This window comes from Canis lupus, chromosome 12, assembly GCF_048164855.1.
Source record: "Canis lupus baileyi chromosome 12, mCanLup2.hap1, whole genome shotgun sequence".
NCBI lineage: Eukaryota > Metazoa > Chordata > Mammalia > Carnivora > Canidae > Canis > Canis lupus.
The window spans coordinates 12847954-12866741 of NC_132849.1; the positions used below are offsets into that span (position 1 = coordinate 12847954).

The window sequence follows — 18788 nt, forward strand, 5'->3', positions numbered from 1 at the left end:
AAATGTAAAAGCCTAAATTTGAATATTTTTGTATGAGTTGGAGAAGGCTTTACTCTTTTTTCCAGTTTTATTAACAATTGATTTACATCACTGTATAAATTTAAGGCTTACAGCATAATGGTTTGATTTAAATATTATGCAAAATGATTGTCTCAATAGATTCTGCTAACATCCATCATGTTATATAGACACAATTAAAAAATTTTTTTCCCTCCTTGTAATAAATCTCAGGATTTACTTTTTTTACCTTTCAAATTTTTTATTTAATTTCTAATTAGTTAGCATATAGCACAATATTGGTTTCAGAAGTAGAATTCTGTAATCATCACTTACGTACAGCTCCCAGTGCTTTAATACATAACAGTGCCCTCTGTAATACCCATGACCCATGAAGCCCATCCCCCACCTACCCTGCTTTATTAACCCTCAATTTGTACCTTTAAGAGTCTCATGGTTTGTTTCCCTCTCTCTTTTTTTCTTTTTTTTCTCCCCTCCCATGTGTTCTTCTGTTTTGTTTCTTAAATTCCACATATGAGTGAAATCATATGGTATCTGTCTTTTTCTGACTGACTTATTTTGCTTAGGATAATACACTCTGGCTCTTTGTATATCATTACAAATGGGAAGATTTCATTCTTTCTGATAGCTGATATTCCATTGTGTGTGTGTGTGTGTGTGTGTGTGTGTGTGTGTGTGTAAATACCACATCTTCTTTAGGTTTTACTTTCTTAACAGCTTTCCTGTGTATCACATATGGTGTTAGAACTGTGGTCATATTTTATATGTATCACATACCTAGTACTTTTTATCTTATAACTGGAAGTTTGTACCTTTTCCCTTTTGCCCTTCAGTTCCCCCTTCTCCCATCCTCCACCTCTGGAAACCACAAGTCTGAACCCCTTTTATATGAATTTGTTTTTAAGATTCCGTATACAAATGAGATCATACAGTATTTATATTTCTCTGTCTTACTTCACTTAGCATAATGCCTTCAAGGTCCATCCATACTGTGGCAAGTGATAGAATTGCCTCATTTTTTATGGCTGAAAAATATTCTGTTGTGTATACAAACACACCCATGGACAGACACAGTCATACATACCACATCTTCTTTGTCTATTTATCTATTCATGGACCCAGATTTCTTCTGTGTCTTGGCTCTTGTTAAGGTAGTGCTTACTTCTTTGTTTCTCAGTCACAAGTATCAGACACTTGTTGTGTATCCTTCCTAAACTGAAAATTGTTGTGAAGGTATAGTTCATATTAAAATATCTTGGCAGATCAAGTAATGATAACATCTTTTTTTCCTAACAGCACTCAAACCCAGGGCATGCTGGACCCTTTCCTGTTGTGTCGGTGCACAATACCACAATTAATCCAACCAGTCCTACTACAGCTACGATGGCAAATGCAAATCGAGGCCCCACCAGTCCATCTGTTACAGCAATAGAGCTAATTCCCTCAGTTACCAATCCTGAAAACCTTCCGTCACTGCCAGATATTCCACCCATACAGGTTTGTATTTAAGTGGATGAGAGATTTAAAGCCTCCTGTTAATTAGAGAGTTAAGGGTCTTCTTTTCTCTTTCTCTTTCTCTTTCCTTTTCCTTTTCCTTTTCCTTTTCCTTTTCCTTTTCCTTTTCCTTTCAGGAACGTGTTTTGAAGTTTCCAAAGAGTAGAATATAATATTTGATTTTTAAAAGTTATGTGTACTAAAACTAGCATACCTCAACATTTTAAAGTAATAAGATAATCAGATTTGCTAATCTTTCTGCCACTTGCCAGCGGGCAAGCGTTATATATTAGATAAAGCACTCCTGCTATGAGTCTGGATCCAGAGAGGAGAGGAGACCCAGGACCACAATGTGGTCACATCTTATGTTAGGTCCAAAAGGGATGGTGTACCCCTTTTGCAAACAGGTTGGACTGAGAAAGAGGTTGGAAGGTCTAGATAACAGGCAGTTGCAGTTGGTGGGGGTGGTGTATACTGAGAGAGGAAGTGATGAAGAGTAGAAGATAAAAAAGGTTAAAGGCCTCTGAGGTTTCTCTTCCTTTCACCTGTAGCATTTTCTTGGGAAAAAAAAAATCTTGCAGTGCATTCTGAAATTTCATAAATTCATTTGAATTAAAAGCATTTTATTAAAAATTTTTGTGGGGAGTGGTACCTGGGTGGCTCAGTTGGTTAAGCATCCAACTCTTGATTTCAGCTCAGGTCATGATCTCATCGTTCTGAGATCGGGCCCTGCATCAGGCTCCTTGCTGAGCATGAAGGCTGCTTGGGAGTCTTGCTCTCCCTTCTCTCTGTGTCCACTTGAGCGTGTGCTCTCTCTCTCTCTCTCTCAAATAAATAATTTTTAAATGTGACATACAAACTTTTAAATACAAAAGTAATAGAGTCAATCATTTATATTAAAGGAAAAACAGACTAGAAAAAATTTTGTCTTAAACACCTGGCTGGCTCCATCGGTGGAGCATGCAACTCTTGATCTTGGGGTTGTGAGTTCAAGCCCCACATTGGGTGTAGAGGTTACTTAAAAAAAAAAAAAAAATCTTAACAAATCCACCTTATTGCAGCTTACTTACAGTTGCATTTAACTGAGCTCTGTTGCTGTGAAGAATACAACTCATGCACAGTTAGGGATGGATGATTTGTACGTTTTTCAGGTATTCACTGAATACTACATACATATAACACATTAAATTTGAAACAGGTTTAATGAATGATTCCCAGATATACTTTATTTTGTTGATAATTTGGAAGTGGTTAAGAGAAGAATACATGATTCTGGCTTATGAATTGTGTAATGAACCCAGCCTAGACTCGTGGACACCAGGTCTTCTCCACTCCTCTTCAGACATCAGATAGGTTTTGGGTACTTGTTTGGAAAATTCTCTGGGTAATGTGACATACCAGTACTTGTCGTGCTCATCAAAATACTTGTTTAGGTTGGTAGGTCTGCTTGTGGGCCATCCTGAGGGTGAGTGGAAACAGTAAGGCACCAAGAGTGGGCATAGCACACTGCATGTCTGCATCAAGCCAAGGCAATGACTTGACAAAAAGCATTTTATTTATAAATTTAAATATAACCTTTGAAGTTAAAAAAAAAATTTAAAGTATTTATTTATTCATGAGAGACACAGAGAGAGGCCGAGACAGAAGCAGGCTCCCTGTGGGGAGGCTGATACAGGACTCAATCCCAGGACCCCAGGATTATGACCTGAGCCAAAGGCAGATGCTCAATCACTGAGCCACCCAGGTGTCTCTAACCTTTGAAGTTATATACCAAGTCATCATCTCATGCATTGTATGAGTTACTCAGAATCAAGGGTCACCATAGGAGCAAAGAGCAGTGAAATTACTAAGACACTGGGGCCCTTGATTGCCTTTTAATATTTTAATATATTTAATGGGTTTTATTAGAGTTAGTTTTAAAGGATGTTTCTTTAACTTCAAGTTGTATTGGTGCTGAGAGGACTAGACCATATAGAATGGGAAATGTGGGAACATATCTATAAAAAATAAAATTTCTTAAGATTTATTTATTTATTAGAGATAGCACGCTTGAACAGGAAGAGGGGCAGAGGGAATGAATCTCAAGCAAACTCCCTGCTAAGTGTGGATCCTAAAGCAGGGCTCCATTCAATACCCTGAGATCATGACCTAAGCCACAGTCAGGAGTCAGATGCCTACCTGACTGAGCCATCCAGGTGCCCCTAAAAAATAGAATTTCTGAGTTATAAGCTTAGAGTTTACAAACTACTTTTCACAGGCTGTATAGCAGTTTAATATGCAAAACCATCTTATGATAAGTGCTATCCCTATTTTATGGATGAGTAAGAAAGGTTAGTGACTAGTCACCCAGTACATGGAAAAGTTAGATTTCAAAGCTCAGGCTTCTGATTACAAGTCTGGTTTTCTCCCCACTGTCCATAGAGATAGTAGGGAGGTAGTTCAGGATTGTAGGCCTGGAAAGGTACAGTATTAAGAGACATGTACAGTGTTAAAAGAATCATTCAGGTCTTGCTAAATACTTAGTATATGCTAAAGTCCTTGGGGACTGAGAATAAAAAGATAAATAAGGCTTGGTTCCAGGTCTTAAAAAACTTTCAAAAGGAAAAGGAAGTATACTAATATTTTACTTAGTGTAATTTTCTCATGCTACTCTGATCTTCTCTTTGGTGCTGACAGAGATCAGATGGAAGAAGTATAGATGCTACACATCTTTGAAAAGCTGGCATCATATTAAGAGTTTCCTTTTTATCACCTACTATTAAAAGTTGAAATATACACATACCAGAAAATCCAATTTTTAAAAATGAATAGTTCACTGGTTTTTAGTATATGCACAAGATTGTGAACCATTACCGTTATTTCCAGAACATTTTTATTACCCCGAAAGAAACCCTATCCATTAAGCAGTCATGTTTCCTTCTTTCCCACCCCTGGAAACCACTGATTTACTTTCTGTTTCTGTTTTTGCCTCTTCTAGACATTTTGCATGAGTGGGATTATAATACATGGCCTTCTGTGTCTGGCTTCTTTCACTTAGCAGTGTTTTCCAGGTCCATCCATATTGTAGCCTGCATCAGTACTTAATTCCTTTTTATGGCTGAGTATTCTGTTGTATGGATACAGCATGTTTGTTTATGGGTTCATCCGTTGATGGACATTTGGGTTTCTAGTTTTTAGCTGCTAGGAATAATGCTGCTGTGAACAGATTATACAAGTGTTTGCATAAACACAGGTTATTGGTTCTCTGTGGTAAATTTCCAGGAGTGGAATTGCCATGTCATGTATTGTATGTGTAAGCTTTTGAGGAACTGCCAAACTGTTTTCCACAGTGGAGGCTGCATTTTATGTTCCTACCAACATTGTTTGAGGATTTCAGTTTTTACACATTCTTGCCAACACTTGTTACTGTCCTTTACTTTTAAAAGTAGAGGTGGTTACCATGAAAGCACATATATAGTAAGAAATAGTTAACCATATGAACCAAGAACAGAAAGGGAAAGAAACCTATCCTCTCTTTAAGAATCACTTGCTTTCTCTCCTATCCTATACTTTTCATGGTATAGTAAGAATAAACCTGACAGAGGCTACACAGGAAGTAAACAGGATAGCATTAACTGTGTGATGTAAGTCAGAAGTAAATTCAAAGGCAGTTTTGGAGTTTTGTTGATATATCTTAATAGTAGTTATGATAGCCATCAAGTATGGATTAGAAAGTGATTTAAATAGAATTCTCTCAACCTAAATTAAATTTTATTTTGAACAGTTGCCCATCTCCAGCATAGTGATAATGCATGTTTGTAATTTACACCTTGAGTTGATACATGATGAACCTGAATACTTTTTGAATACATAAATGAATACTAGATTCTGTTCAGATTTGATTATAATTAATAGCTATGATCCTTTTTTTTTTTTTTTTTTAAGATTTTATTTAGAGAGAGCACATGTGAGTGCAGGAGGGTGAGGGAGAGGGAAAGAGAGAATGTTAAGCAGAACTCCACGCTAAGACATGGGGCTCAATCTCAGGACTCCGAGATTAGGAACTTGAGCTGAAATCAAAAGTTGAATGCTTAACTGACTGAGCTACCCAGGCGCCCCAGTTGATGTAATATTCTAATGATTTATTCTTTATAAAGAATTTTTCAGGGCAACTGGGTGACTCCATTGTTAAGCATCTGCCTTCAGCTCACGTCACCATCTCAAGTTCCCAAACCCCAGATTGGACTCTCTGCTCATCAGGGAGTCTGCTTCTCCCTCTCCTCCTCCCTCCTCCATTCCCTCCTCCCCCCCTGCTTGTGCTCTTTCTGTCTCAAATAAATAAATGAAATCTCTTAGAAGAATTTTTCATATTTGACATACTTAGCAACTATTTATCTGGATACTGTATTGGATATTATGACATTTTGGGAAAACTGTATTTCTGATACTCATATGTAGATTTAAATGTTACGGGATACCCATTTCTGTACTGTGCTCCTAATACTGTCTGAATGAATCAGTCTTTCCTCCCCATCTTTACCAATCTGCTGGGTAAAAAGATATTACTGATTTCATTTACGTTTGGTTTATTTGTGTGCTTGGTTGCCTTTTCTTAGTTTCAGTGATGATTTGTATTTCTTCTGTGGATTGTCTTTTTCCTTTTAATTCATAGAAATTATATAATATATAATCTATGTAGTTACTCAAGGATGCTCAAAAAACACTGATGTCATGAATAAATGAATTAATGTTTTTCAAGTTAGACTTCTAACTTTATTAATGCTGACTCTTCATCCAGGTCTAGTGAAACCTGGGGGAGAATGCTTCAGCTAATATTTCCTGTTGGAGGCTGTAGTGACATTATGGAGGCCCTTTTATGTACTTCCAGTTTGCCTCTTCCTAATCAGTCCTGTCTTCTAGCCTTAGGCCTATCTGGCCAGAGATATAAATTGCAGGTAGGAGAGTATAGAAGGAATGGGAGTAGAGGTTATAGGTAATCTGGGACTTTCCTGTCTGTTTTGAGTCATCCCCTCCTCTGTGTTCATGTGTGACATTGTCCCAATTTCCATCTGTGGCCCATATTATGAGCTCACCCTCCAGAAATCCTCCAGTTGACTAGTTGCAGCTAGGAATTCTCCTAAAGTTACAGCTTACAAGTGAACTCTCTGCCAACAGCTGTGATCACCAGGCAGGCACAACTCCTCATAGAGCCCTTCATTGCCCCCCTTTTGAGCCCACTTCCTGTTACCACGTTTAGCCCTTTATGTTTCTGATAGGAGGTTTTTTAAGGGCTTTAATGAGAAAGACCTATTTAATTTTTAGAAGAGTCCTCCCTGACCTGTGTGTGGTATGTTGTGAGCTGGTTTATTTTGATCATTTTTCTATCAGTCCGATTCTACCTTGCTTTATTTCTGTAATTTTCTTTAAAGTTTCTACTTTGATGACATCCTTTTCTATTTTATAACCATGAAAATCAGTGCAATTTTGAGAAGAAAGGAAAGAAGTAAATGTATGTGTTTTCTGTCTTGAATAAGAAGTAGATTTGCATAAAAGGTAATCTTGCCTCTGATGAGAGAGAAGATTAAAAGGCCAAGTATGAGCACAAGGAGACCGATAAGCAAGATTTTCACTTATTTAAGAATAGTTTGCTTCTTTTGGAATAGTGTAAAATTTTTCTTAAGGTAATTTTCATAATTATATAGTATTTACTGTTTCTTACATGTGTATCGTTTCACCATTACAGTTTCAGCATAGTTGGGAGGTTTTAAGAGTGGAAGTTGATGTTTAGGTAGTCTGGCCCTCTGGCTTTAACCTGCTGCCCTGCCTGTAAGTGAGAAAAGGGCTCATTCTCCTGTGGGCTGCCCCTGTGTAATAAGGGGCCCTATATCCCAGGCTAAGGGTTTTTTTCTGAGTGTAGTCTTTTTAAAGTTTTTTAAACCATGGTTTAAAGGCATGAGGGATCCCTGGGTGGCTCAGTGGTTTAGCGCCTGCCTTCGGCCCAGGGAATAATCCTGGAGTCCCGGGATCTATTCCCACAGTGGGCTCCCTGCATGGAGCCTGTCCCTCCCTCTGCCTGTGTCTCTGCCTCTCTCTCTCTGTGTCTCTCATACATAAATAAATAAAATCTTAAAAAAAAAAGTTAGACACGGACATGATTAAATTTCTATTCAGGTGAATGATTCTGACAGGATTATGAATGCTGAAATAGAGGAAGACTAGATGGACAAGGATGTTGATAAGTAGGGTTCTTCATCAACTTTGAGAAAAGACAAAAGTGTCAGTATATGTCAGAGCTATTTTATTTTCATAGTTGAACATGAAGGGTTTATTGGATTATTGGGTTTTGTCTTGAGCTACCTCAGGTATTTGCTGAAATTATAGATTTGTTCACAAAAACTTTAAACTCGGTGGGTCCTCAGGAGAGGCTAAAGAAACAACAGTTAAGCCAAATTTGATACTATAATCTGTTAGTAAACTGTGAACATAAGCAATTATACTAATGAAAGTAATAGCTTCTCAGCTTTAATCAAAGCAAATTTATCATTTCATTCTTTCTCTTTAGTTGGAAGATGCTGGTTCAAGTAGTTTAGATAATCTACTAAGTAGATACATCTCAGGCAGTCACCTACCCCCACAGCCTACAAGCACCATGAATCCCTCCCCAGGACCCTCTGCCCTGTCTCCAGGATCATCAGGTAAAGCCATCAGAGGTGGCATTTCTTTTGTTACAGCTGACCCTCAAACAACACAGGTTTGAACTGCATGTATCCACAAATATGTGGATTCTTTTTGATAAGTGCAGTAATGTAAATGTATTTTCTCTTCCTTACCATTTTCTTAATAACATTTTCTTTAGCTAACTTTATTATAAGAATGCAGTATATAATATATGTACTGTACCAAATATAGGTTAATTGGTTATCGATATGGCTTCTAGTCAATAAATAGAAGATAAATAAATAATAATATCTCTTAGGAGATATATTTTTAGGGAGTCAAAGGTTGTATGTCATTTTTGATTGCACCATTGAGGGGGTCAATGTCCCAAACATATTATTTAAGGATCAACTGTATTAGAGTTCTCTAGGAAGACAGAACCAATAGGAGGTATGTGTGTAGAGTAAGAGAAGTTTTTCCGAACTGGCTCAAATGACTGTTAGGACTGGCAAGCCATAGGGTAGGTCAGCGGGCTGGAGACTCAGGGCAAAGTTGATGTTACAGGCTTGGGTCTGGAGTTGAAATTCCTTCTTCTGGGGACCTCAATTTTTTCAGGTCTTCAGCTGATTGGATGAGACCCACCCACATTGTGGAGGTTGGTAGGCTTAGGCAGAATCTACTGATTAAAATGTTAATCACATCTAAAAATACCTTCATAGCAACATCTAGACTGGTGTTTGGCCAAACAACTGGGTAGCTATATTCTAACCAAGTTGACACATAAAATTAACCATCATAATATCAGGCCATTTTTTTTTTCCTGACTGCTTTTTCTAATTATTTTTCTTCAGATACTGCTGGCAATTTTCACCTAACTGAAATAATATATATCTGTAGTATTTACTGTTCAGAGTTGTTAATTACCCCTCCTCAATCCCCAGCTGTATTCTTGTTCTTTGCTGGATTTATAGATGCATTTGCTTACCATGTCTTACATTTTATAATATAGATGGTCAGTTGAAGAGTTCTTTGGTTTCATACTGAGTTTAAAACTTGTAAGATAATGAAAAATTGAAAAAAAATTTCAAAAACAAGAGTTGAAGAAAGTAAATTTTCAAATTGCAGTTTTAAAACAAAAACTTTAAACACTGATAATTATTAAAGTTGTGACTAATTAAGTCTGTGAAATACAGATCTCTTCCAAAATCCCAGTTGTTTTATTGACTCTCTTACCATGAATGAATGATTAAAGCAAGTCCAAACAGATTGACAGTGCAGAAGTGGTTATGGAGTATATTTTTTTGGTTTAAATTAAATGTTACTTCTTAAATGTTACTTATTTTTTACTTCTGTTAAACAGACCACCTCACTATTTTTAGAGCAAAAATAGTTCAAATATAAAAATGTGAGTTTCTCATGAGATGCTTCATTAATACGGCTTTTGAGTTGTAGAATTTTTAAGGTTTAATATAGTTATTCCAGGACGTTTAAAAGAAAGAATAATTATTAGGAATCTAAATACGAGATTTACCAGATGACTTGGGGTGGAATGGCAAATAGCTTTCTCTTGATCTGGTAGTTTTCATTGATTAGATAGTATTTCTCTGAGGAGGATTCTGAGAATCCTATTTGGACTTAGTTTGACAGAAGCTGGTTGATGCCTGCCCTGCCAAGGGTTACACATGCCATCCCTGATTTGACATGAAGGCTAAGTCTGATTTCCAAGAATTGCTAACTTGCATTATAGTAATCTTTAATTCTTTAACTAGTAGGTAGAATTATGAATATTACCTGCATTTATACTCATATTTTCATTATTTTCCAGGTTTATCCAATTCTCACACACCTGTGAGACCTCCTAGTACCTCTAGTACTGGCAGCCGAGGCAGGTGAGTGTTAACATTATTAATAGTTTTCTTTTCCTTAAGAAAAATTTCAAAAGGTATTTAAAAAAAGTAGAATATTACATTTAACTTCTATCTTAGCACCCAGCTTCAACAGTTACCAAGTTATAGCCAGTCTTATTTATTCTATACTCCTATATATTATTCTCCCCTGGCTTGGATTATTTTGATACAAACTTCACAAGTCTTATCATTTTACTTGGACTATTTCAGTATATATCATTGAAAGAATTTTATTTTTTATATTTTTAAGAATTTTATTTTATTTTAAAGACTTTATTTATTCATGAGCGACACAGAGAGAGAGAGAGAGAAAGAGAGAGAGAGAGAGCAGAAGCAGGCTCCATGCAGGGAGCCTGATGCGGGACTCAATCCCTGGACTCCAGGATCACACCCTGGGCCAAAGGCAGGCTCCAACTCGCTGAGCCATCCAGGGATCCCTCATTGAAAGAATTTTAAAAATTTTAACCACAGAACCATTATTACACCTAAAAAAAAGTGGTATAACCACTTTGGTATAAACCAAAACACTAATTCTTTAACATCAGTAGAGATCCACTTGATGCCATACATCCCTTTTTAAAAAAAGTGGTTTCTTTGAATCAAACTCAAATGAACTCTATACATTGCCATCAACAGATATATTGAGGTCAAAATCAGTTTATATGTTGAAGAAATGTATTGTTTCTCATACAGAGTTTTCCTAGCTTGTCATTTAAATACACTATGTGCTGTTTTTTTTTCCCCTGTATATTGATAATTTTGATCATGAGGTTTGATCCGATTCAGGTTTAATCAGGGGGAAGATGGGATAGGAAGAATATTTCATTGATGGTGGCATGTGCTTCCATCAGGGACACATAATGTTTGGTGGTTTTTTGTTCATGATAGCAACCATTAATTGATAATTGCCTAGCTTTTTTTTTTTTTTTAAACTGGTTGAAAAACAATTTTTTTTTTAATTAAACATTTTTTTAAGGATTTTATTTATTTGGGAGACAGAGAGTAAGAGCAAGCAAGCCAGCACATGCCCTGGGGTTGGGGGAAGGGCAAAGGGAGAGGGAGATGCAAACTTCTCCCTGAACAGGGAGCCCAATGTGGGGATCAATCCCAGGACTCCAAGATCATGACCAGAGCCAAAGGTAGATGCTTAACCGATGGAGCCACCCAGGTGCCCTGAAAAATAATGATATTTTAATTATTGTGTTATTTCTTCGTTTTGTTTACTAATTTAGAATATTTCTGAAAAGAGAAACTTTTCTGTCATCAACTATTTATTTGGATATAAGAAAGGCATAAGAGATTATTTCTCTTTTCATAATAATGAGTTAGTTCCTAGCACCTTCCAACAGTGACCAATGAGGTTTTTTTATTATTACCTTTATGAACTCATATATTTAGGGGCACCTGGGTGGCTCAGTCAGTTGTGAACTCATATATTTAAACATTTTATGTTATAAACTATTATAGATGTTATTTTTACTGATGGGTTACTGATTGTTTCATCTTTGGCCTGTCAGAGCTCTTTCAGTTTAGCTCCTTAGTCCTTTGGTATAACCTAGGAGTCTTTGAAAGCTTCCTTTATTTCCCGTTAAAAAATGATGTTCCAGGTTAGTCTTATATATTTCCTGCCTCAGGACTAGAGCCCACCATTTCTCTTAAGAAATCCTGATTGTGTTAGTGAGGAAATAGTGCTTGGAGACAGTCTTCTGGGCACTAGGGGCACTCATTGCTGCTGAATTGTTTCTCCTGCCTTTTTGATGGACAGAGCTAAGAAATGGAGGTGGTGTGTGGAGTGTTAACAAAATAGAATAAATGTTGACTGATTTATATACCTTAGTTTGAATAATTTAGTACAATGCAAGAAAGATTTAAGCTACATACATTTTTTAAAAATTTGGTTGTATGAGTGCATTCTGAAGACTAGTGCTATTAAATACTTGCATGACTTTTAAATTATACTTTAAATAATCAGTACTTTTAGAAGAAAAGTACATATTGAGTGAAAAAGGTGTTCATTCTCAGTAGCAGTACAGTCTTACCAGTTATTCATTTCTCTTGCCAGTGGTTTTGCTTTGTGGTCTAGATAGAACCAATTAGTCATATACCTGTTCTCTTAGCCTATTATTTTGTTAACTCAAATAAGGATGGCTTGAGTTGTTGATTACTTGTTACCCTCTTCTTCCAATTTCCTGCTCTCAAAAGCCAAAATAGAATTTCCTTTGAGGAGGCTTCACGAACTACTGTTATTAATGCTTCTTTTGTGGGGTGGGGGGTGGGGAGCGGGGGGCAGAGAAGAATCAAAACTACTTTTACAGAGAAAAGCAATTGTTGACATTCTATATTAACTAGTCTGGGAAAATGGTTATTTACTAGAGTTCTTAAATGATTTAGTATAAATGCCTCACACCATAAAATATGTTTTCAGGGTCTTTTGAAAGTTTGATCTATGTTTTAAAAGAATTTGAAGCTAAGCTTCTATCATACTTCTCTTACCTACATTATGAAGTGTCTTTATTTTCTGGAAAGTTAATATATTGCTTCTTGTTTTTACTTTAATGAACATTATTTTTCATATAATTGATTTCACGTACATTTTACGGTCAAACATATGTGACATTTTTTGTTTTTATTAGCTGTGGGTCATCAGGAAGAACTGCTGAGAAGACAAGTCTTAGTTTCAAGTCTGATCAAGTTAAGGTCAAGCAAGAACCTGGAACTGAAGATGAAATATGTAGCTTTTCAGGAGCTGTGAAACAAGAAAAGACAGAAGATGGCAGGAGAAGTGCCTGCATGGTAAGTTCCCACTGGGGCTGTCAGGGATTTAAGGAGGCCACTTCATGAATTCTTCCATTTCTGCATATTAGACTGAATAGTGGCTCTATGGACATTTATTAATTTTGGATATTTATGCCTGGTATAAGTCAGATATCTCCTTCTGTAATTCAAGTTTTTCCTCTAAGTATCAGCTGTAATTTATCACAAAAGATTTAATTGTATTCAGGAGTCATTTGAAATGATCATTTAGTTTGTTATTGGTTAGTATTTTTGCCACGATTCTAAATCGGGTTCTATTTTGTTTCGACCTTATTAATTAACTCAGGAATCACATTGAGTCTCAGCCACAAAAGATCCTTGACTATTTTCCTGGACCTGTGAACTCAGAATTAGGGCTGCTGGCATGAAAGAAGTTTAATGATCAAAGAGTTTTGTGATGGGATGATTGTCTTTGGCTAATGAATTACTATTTTAGAGTTTTCCAGATTGAACATTTTATAAAATTTATAATATAGGTGAAGGAAGGCCACCCCCATCTACCTACCCTGGCAGTAAATCTTGAACTTGATTTTTTCTTCTTGCCCAGGCTTGGGTGTCATATTCTACATGGTTGGCACATAGACATTTCAACTTGGAATATTAGCATGTGTAATACAGTATATGTAGATTTAGAAAGCAGAGGGATTTAGCCTTGTGTTTAGAGTAGTAAAATGTTAAGTAGGCAGAACAGCATTTCTTAAAAGCTATGCAGTAGATTCTTGTGTGAAAAATAGGGTCTCATAGTCACTTCTTTGTAGGAAAAGTATAACCCTATGCCCACTTTCCAATCAATGTGCTTAACATTTTCTTACTATCGAACTGAACCAATATTAGTGTGCTCTATAAGATCATACATTGACATGCCTAATAGTTTTGGGGTTATTTTCGTTCCTTTATGTCACTAATGTCATTTCCAAATTAATTTTGTCAGTATATATGTTTGTATATTGACATAATTTTTAAGTTACACTCACACTGCATACAATAAGGATTAAATGATTCTTCAAGAATTTGTCCTTGTTTTATTTTTGTTTTATTTTAGTTGAGCAGTCCTGAGAGTAGCTTGACACCACCTCTCTCAACCAACCTGCACCTAGAGAGTGAGTTGGATGCATTAGCAAGCCTGGAAAACCATGTGAAAACTGAACCTGCAGATACAAATGAAAGCTGCAAACAGTCAGGGCTCAGCAGCCTTGTTAATGGAAAGTCCCCGATTCGAAGCCTTGTACACAGGTCGTCAAGGATTGGAGGAGATGGCAGTAGCAAAGATGATGACCCAAATGAAGACTGGTGTGCTGTCTGCCAAAATGGAGGGGATCTCTTGTGCTGTGAAAAATGTCCAAAGGTCTTTCATCTAACTTGTCATGTTCCAACACTTCTTAGCTTTCCAAGGTACTGGTGAAATAATTGATTTTTTTGTTCTTCTTTATTTTTATAAGCTACAAAAACAACAACAACAACAACAACCCATAAAATCCTAACCAATGCATAGTATTTCTATCAGACAGGGACCCTATTACTCCTTTGATCTTATTTTCTAGAGAAACTAATAGCTGAATGGTAAAATGTCCAAGATCTAAGTAATACATGAATGATAAAAAATAGACTATTTCCTGGCCTTCGGTTTATATTTAGTGTAAGCAAAGTAGATAAAACTCTAAATTATGAGAGGCAGAGGTCTGGGATGTTGGAGAGATTAGTTGATTTCCTATTGATGCTGAATTTTTTTATCTTTTGCAATCAATCTTAATAGGGTCTACAGAAATTTCATTTAAGAATTCTATTCAGTTGGAGACAACTCTTTTGGATCTTACCACAACTTACTTTTCTAATGTTTGAAAACTCTCAAAAGGCATTTTAAAGGAAAAAAGTGTTTTGTAAAAACACCTTCAACATCTTGAGTTTTTTAGTTACCACTTCTTGACCACTGGAAGCAGTTAATTGGTAGTGCTAGCCTGTAGCACTGTGTGCACATTTCTTATTTATCAAGTTGTATCCATGCCATTTTATCTCTGATGCATTTCAGAGACTATTTTTCCCCTTCCTAAATTCTTACCCCAAAATTTCCTTTTAAGTGACAGTAAATGATGTTCTTGGGAAAGTCCAGCTTTTATTTGCCTATAGATAAAACATTCACATTTCCTCTCAGATTCCTGAGAAGCAGTGATTTTAGTTGAATAAATGCTACCCTTTTTGAATAATTCAACCTTTTGAATAATTAGAAAAGTGGTAGATATATATATAAACAGTGCCAGAATATTTTTCTGAAGAAATCATAATTCTTACCTAAGTTTTAAGAGAGGTTATTAGTCATTTGGCAGAGATGTAATAAGGGCCTTTTTTTACTTTACTCTTTTATAAAAGAAAAGTGTTTGCATTATGATGTTGTAATTAAGGCTTTTCATATTTTTCTTTCCTTTGGGTAGTAACATCTGCTGGAATGTTAGAATTTTGCCACTGAATTCTTTCTCTCAAAGGCTGATACTTTGGAAGGAATTCGAACTGTTGGCACAGACTAGTACAATCTCTAGATTTAGAATTTCTTTATGGTCGGGGAGAGGGGGAGAATTACTGGGAATGCACCATTTTGGAATTTACGGTTTAATGGAAATCCTGATAAAAACAAACCATAGACTAAACAGATTTAAAAAGTAAGGGGTATATATACGTGTGCTTGCACTTACAGAGGTAGGTGTATATTTTTGGCTTTGGCTAGCCATGAAGAAGAATGGTTTTATTTTTGGCATATTCAATACATGCCAAACCAGCATGGGATACCCGAGGAATTCCATATCCTGTACTCTTTTCTTCTTCATGTGTATGGGGTCATTGTGAGGTAGTACTGCTGTTGACACTCTTATGCCACAAGTACTGACTATCAACTTTGTGTTATGAAGAGATCCTTTTTGAAATATAGGGACACCAGTTTTATAAAGTTTTCTAGAAAGTAATTGACGAGTAGGAAAAGTTTTGGGAAGCTTTTCTCCTACAGCTTCACTGTATGAGATCTGACAGGAATAGACCCTCTCTTTCCCTCAAAAACTGGGAAGGAAAGAAAACAAACTGGAGATTTACTTCCGGAGAACTAGCTTCTCTAGAGTGAGTTTTGTTAGAATTACACGGACTAATTGCCTGTTTTCCTCTTTAGTGGGGATTGGATATGCACATTTTGCAGAGATATTGGGAAACCAGAAGTTGAATACGATTGTGATAATTTGCAACATAGTAAGAAGGGGAAAACTGCACAAGGGTTAAGCCCCGTGGACCAAAGGGTAAGTGTCAGAATAGTTAGATTTATTATTAGGGATTCTGTAGTTGCCTGGCTATGTACCTCCAGACATCTAGCTTACATCTTAGCTTCCTCATAATTAACGTGTCCCAACCAAAAGCTTGATTTCAAAAATACATAAATAATAAACAAATAATATAAAAAACTGCACTCTTCCTCTACATTTCCTATCATTATAAGGTATCACCACTTATTTCTATTGCTCAAGCCAGAAATCTGTTAGAAATAAAAGAATCAGGAATGACCAAAATACGATTTTCTTACTTCTCCTCACCATCACCTACTGAGATAGCCATTATAGTTGTTCATCTGCACTATCATAATAATCTCTTCACTCGGATTCCCTGAATTTACTCTTGCCTCTTTAAACTATAGTTTTCTATACTGCAGAGCCTGATACAGGGGCTCGATCTCACAACCCTGATGAGACCATGACCTGAGCCAAAATCAAGAGTCTGATGCTCAACTGACTGAGCCACCCAGGTGCCTCTACATAGTGTTCTTTTTATTTTTCTTTTTATTTTTTTTTCTTTTTTTCTTTTTTTTTCTTTTTAAAAATATAAATAAGTCTGTCACTTCCTTGCTTAAAATCCTCCAGTAGCTTTCTGTCTTTAAAAATGAAATCCAAAATCCTCTTTGCTTTCTTTCTTTCTCTCTCCCTCTCTCTCCCTTTCTTTTTTTCTTCTCTTCTCTTCTTTTCTCTTCTCTTCTCTTCTCTCTCTTCTCTTCTCTTCTCTTCTCTTCTCTTCTCTTCTCTTCTCTTCTCTTCTCTTCTCTTCTCTTCTCTTTCTTTTCTTCTTTTTTTCTTTTTATTCATGAGAGACACACAAAGAGAGACATAGGCAGAGGGAGAAGCAGGCTCCATGCAGGGAACCCGATGTGGGACTCCATCCCGGGACTCTAGGATCATGCCCTGGGCCGAAGGCAGGCACTAAACTCCTGAGCCACCCAGGCATCCCTCTCTCCTCTTTTCACTCAGATTTCTGCTGAGCTGGTCTGTAGTCTCAACTCCAAAAACAAAATCTCTGCTCTGTGATCATTACAGTTGTGTTTGGGTCTACTCTGATGTATATACTTGCAAAATCCCTGTCTACTATCTGTTTAGAGTGTACAAACATATTAAAATAAATTTAAGCAAATGAAAACTGTAAATGTAAAATGCATTTCAGCTTACTTCTGATTGTATAAAAGAGTTTTAGAATTATATTGAGAAGACCGTTTTGTCTAATTTTGGACCTGTGTGGAGTCATTTCAGGAAAAGAAAGAATATATGTCCTGCTTGCATCAGAGCATTACAGTGAATAACAGCAGCAATGATTTATAGATTACTAGGATTACTATAGATTACTAGGATTATCTAGTAATCTATAATTTTCATACAAAAATGCTATATATGACTTTTATGACTCATTTCCATTTGTACAAATAATAGATAAATTACCTTAGTCATCATCTAAGAACAGAAGCACTCTGATAAAATTCATTTAAAGCAGAACAGAGGTCTCAAAACTAAATGGGAAACAAGACGATTTTCTTTGAGTGTGTGTATTTAGTTAGATAAGTCAATATATAGGAGGCATATGTTCAGTTTATTGTAGTAATGCTTTGTAGTGATAAAGTTCTCTTTCTCAAGAGTCTTATTAGGGGAAAAAACATCTCATGAGTTTTCCTTTCTTTTTTTGGGCCAGAAATGTGAACGTCTTCTGCTTTACCTCTATTGCCATGAATTAAGTATTGAATTCCAGGAGCCAGTTCCTGCTTCGGTGAGTTGTTTACTTTAGGACATTTCTGGTGAAGAAGGGTAGTATAAGACTTAAGAGTGTTGGCTCTGCCTTAAGACTTCTTATCTCAGGCTTCTTGAATAATCTCAACCTCTCCAAGGTTCAAGTTTTCTTTTCTACTATTATTTGTTATCCCATTTTGGATATTCCAAGACACATAGGATGGATACCTTTATAGAATGCTTTAGCACAATATCTGATAATGTTTTAAGTACTTACTAATCTGAAATTTTATTAGGGCTCTATAGATGTGAGATTAACTTGTCAAAATCGCAGTTTGTTTTTTAAAGGTTTTATTGCTGTCATGAAGATTTAATTTCAGTGTACCTTTTCACTTTTAAAATGGACATAAGGGATATAGGTGTAATGGAAAGAATCTTGGACCAAGAGTCAGAAGACTTAACTTCTTCTCCCAGTCCAGCCTAATAACTTTGGGGAAATTACATAATTTTCTACCTCTACTTTTTTAAACATACAGTGGGAGTATTGGACTAAATTATTTCTAAAATTCCAGTTCTGTGATTCTAGGCTCAGTACCTTGGGGAGAAAACAATCTCTCTATGTAAGTATTAATTTGAATAAAAATATAAAATTGAATCTTTCACACTGGCTATTATCTTATGAAGATAAGTCCACTTTTATAAAGAATAGTCAGGGTTAAGAAAAGACTGAAAATTTGCAAGTCCGTGCTCTTTGTTTATCTTAAAGGAGACTTTTGTAAAGAATAAAAGCTCTAAAGCCCCATACAAAAAAGGAATATCGGGTGCTCACTGCTTCATAAATGGAATGAGAATAGGCTATATACATTTGCTCACCGTCAGTTGCTGAATTAAAATACTGTTTAATACC

General features: G+C 36.1%; 1 protein-coding gene across 2 annotated transcripts in view; it reads left to right on the forward strand.

Annotated features, from left to right (window-relative positions):
• The window catches only part of TRIM33 (tripartite motif containing 33), a 116807-nt gene that overhangs the window by 90496 nt on the left and 7523 nt on the right, over positions 1-18788 (forward strand). For both annotated transcript variants that reach the window (XM_072769703.1, XM_072769704.1), the window contains exons 11-17: positions 1315-1515; positions 8054-8186; positions 9974-10037; positions 12689-12848; positions 13912-14261; positions 16018-16141; positions 17847-17921. In XM_072769703.1, the coding sequence (XP_072625804.1) occupies positions 1315-1515; positions 8054-8186; positions 9974-10037; positions 12689-12848; positions 13912-14261; positions 16018-16141; positions 17847-17921 (1107 nt within the window). The remainder of the gene's footprint in view (positions 1-1314; positions 1516-8053; positions 8187-9973; positions 10038-12688; positions 12849-13911; positions 14262-16017; positions 16142-17846; positions 17922-18788) is intronic.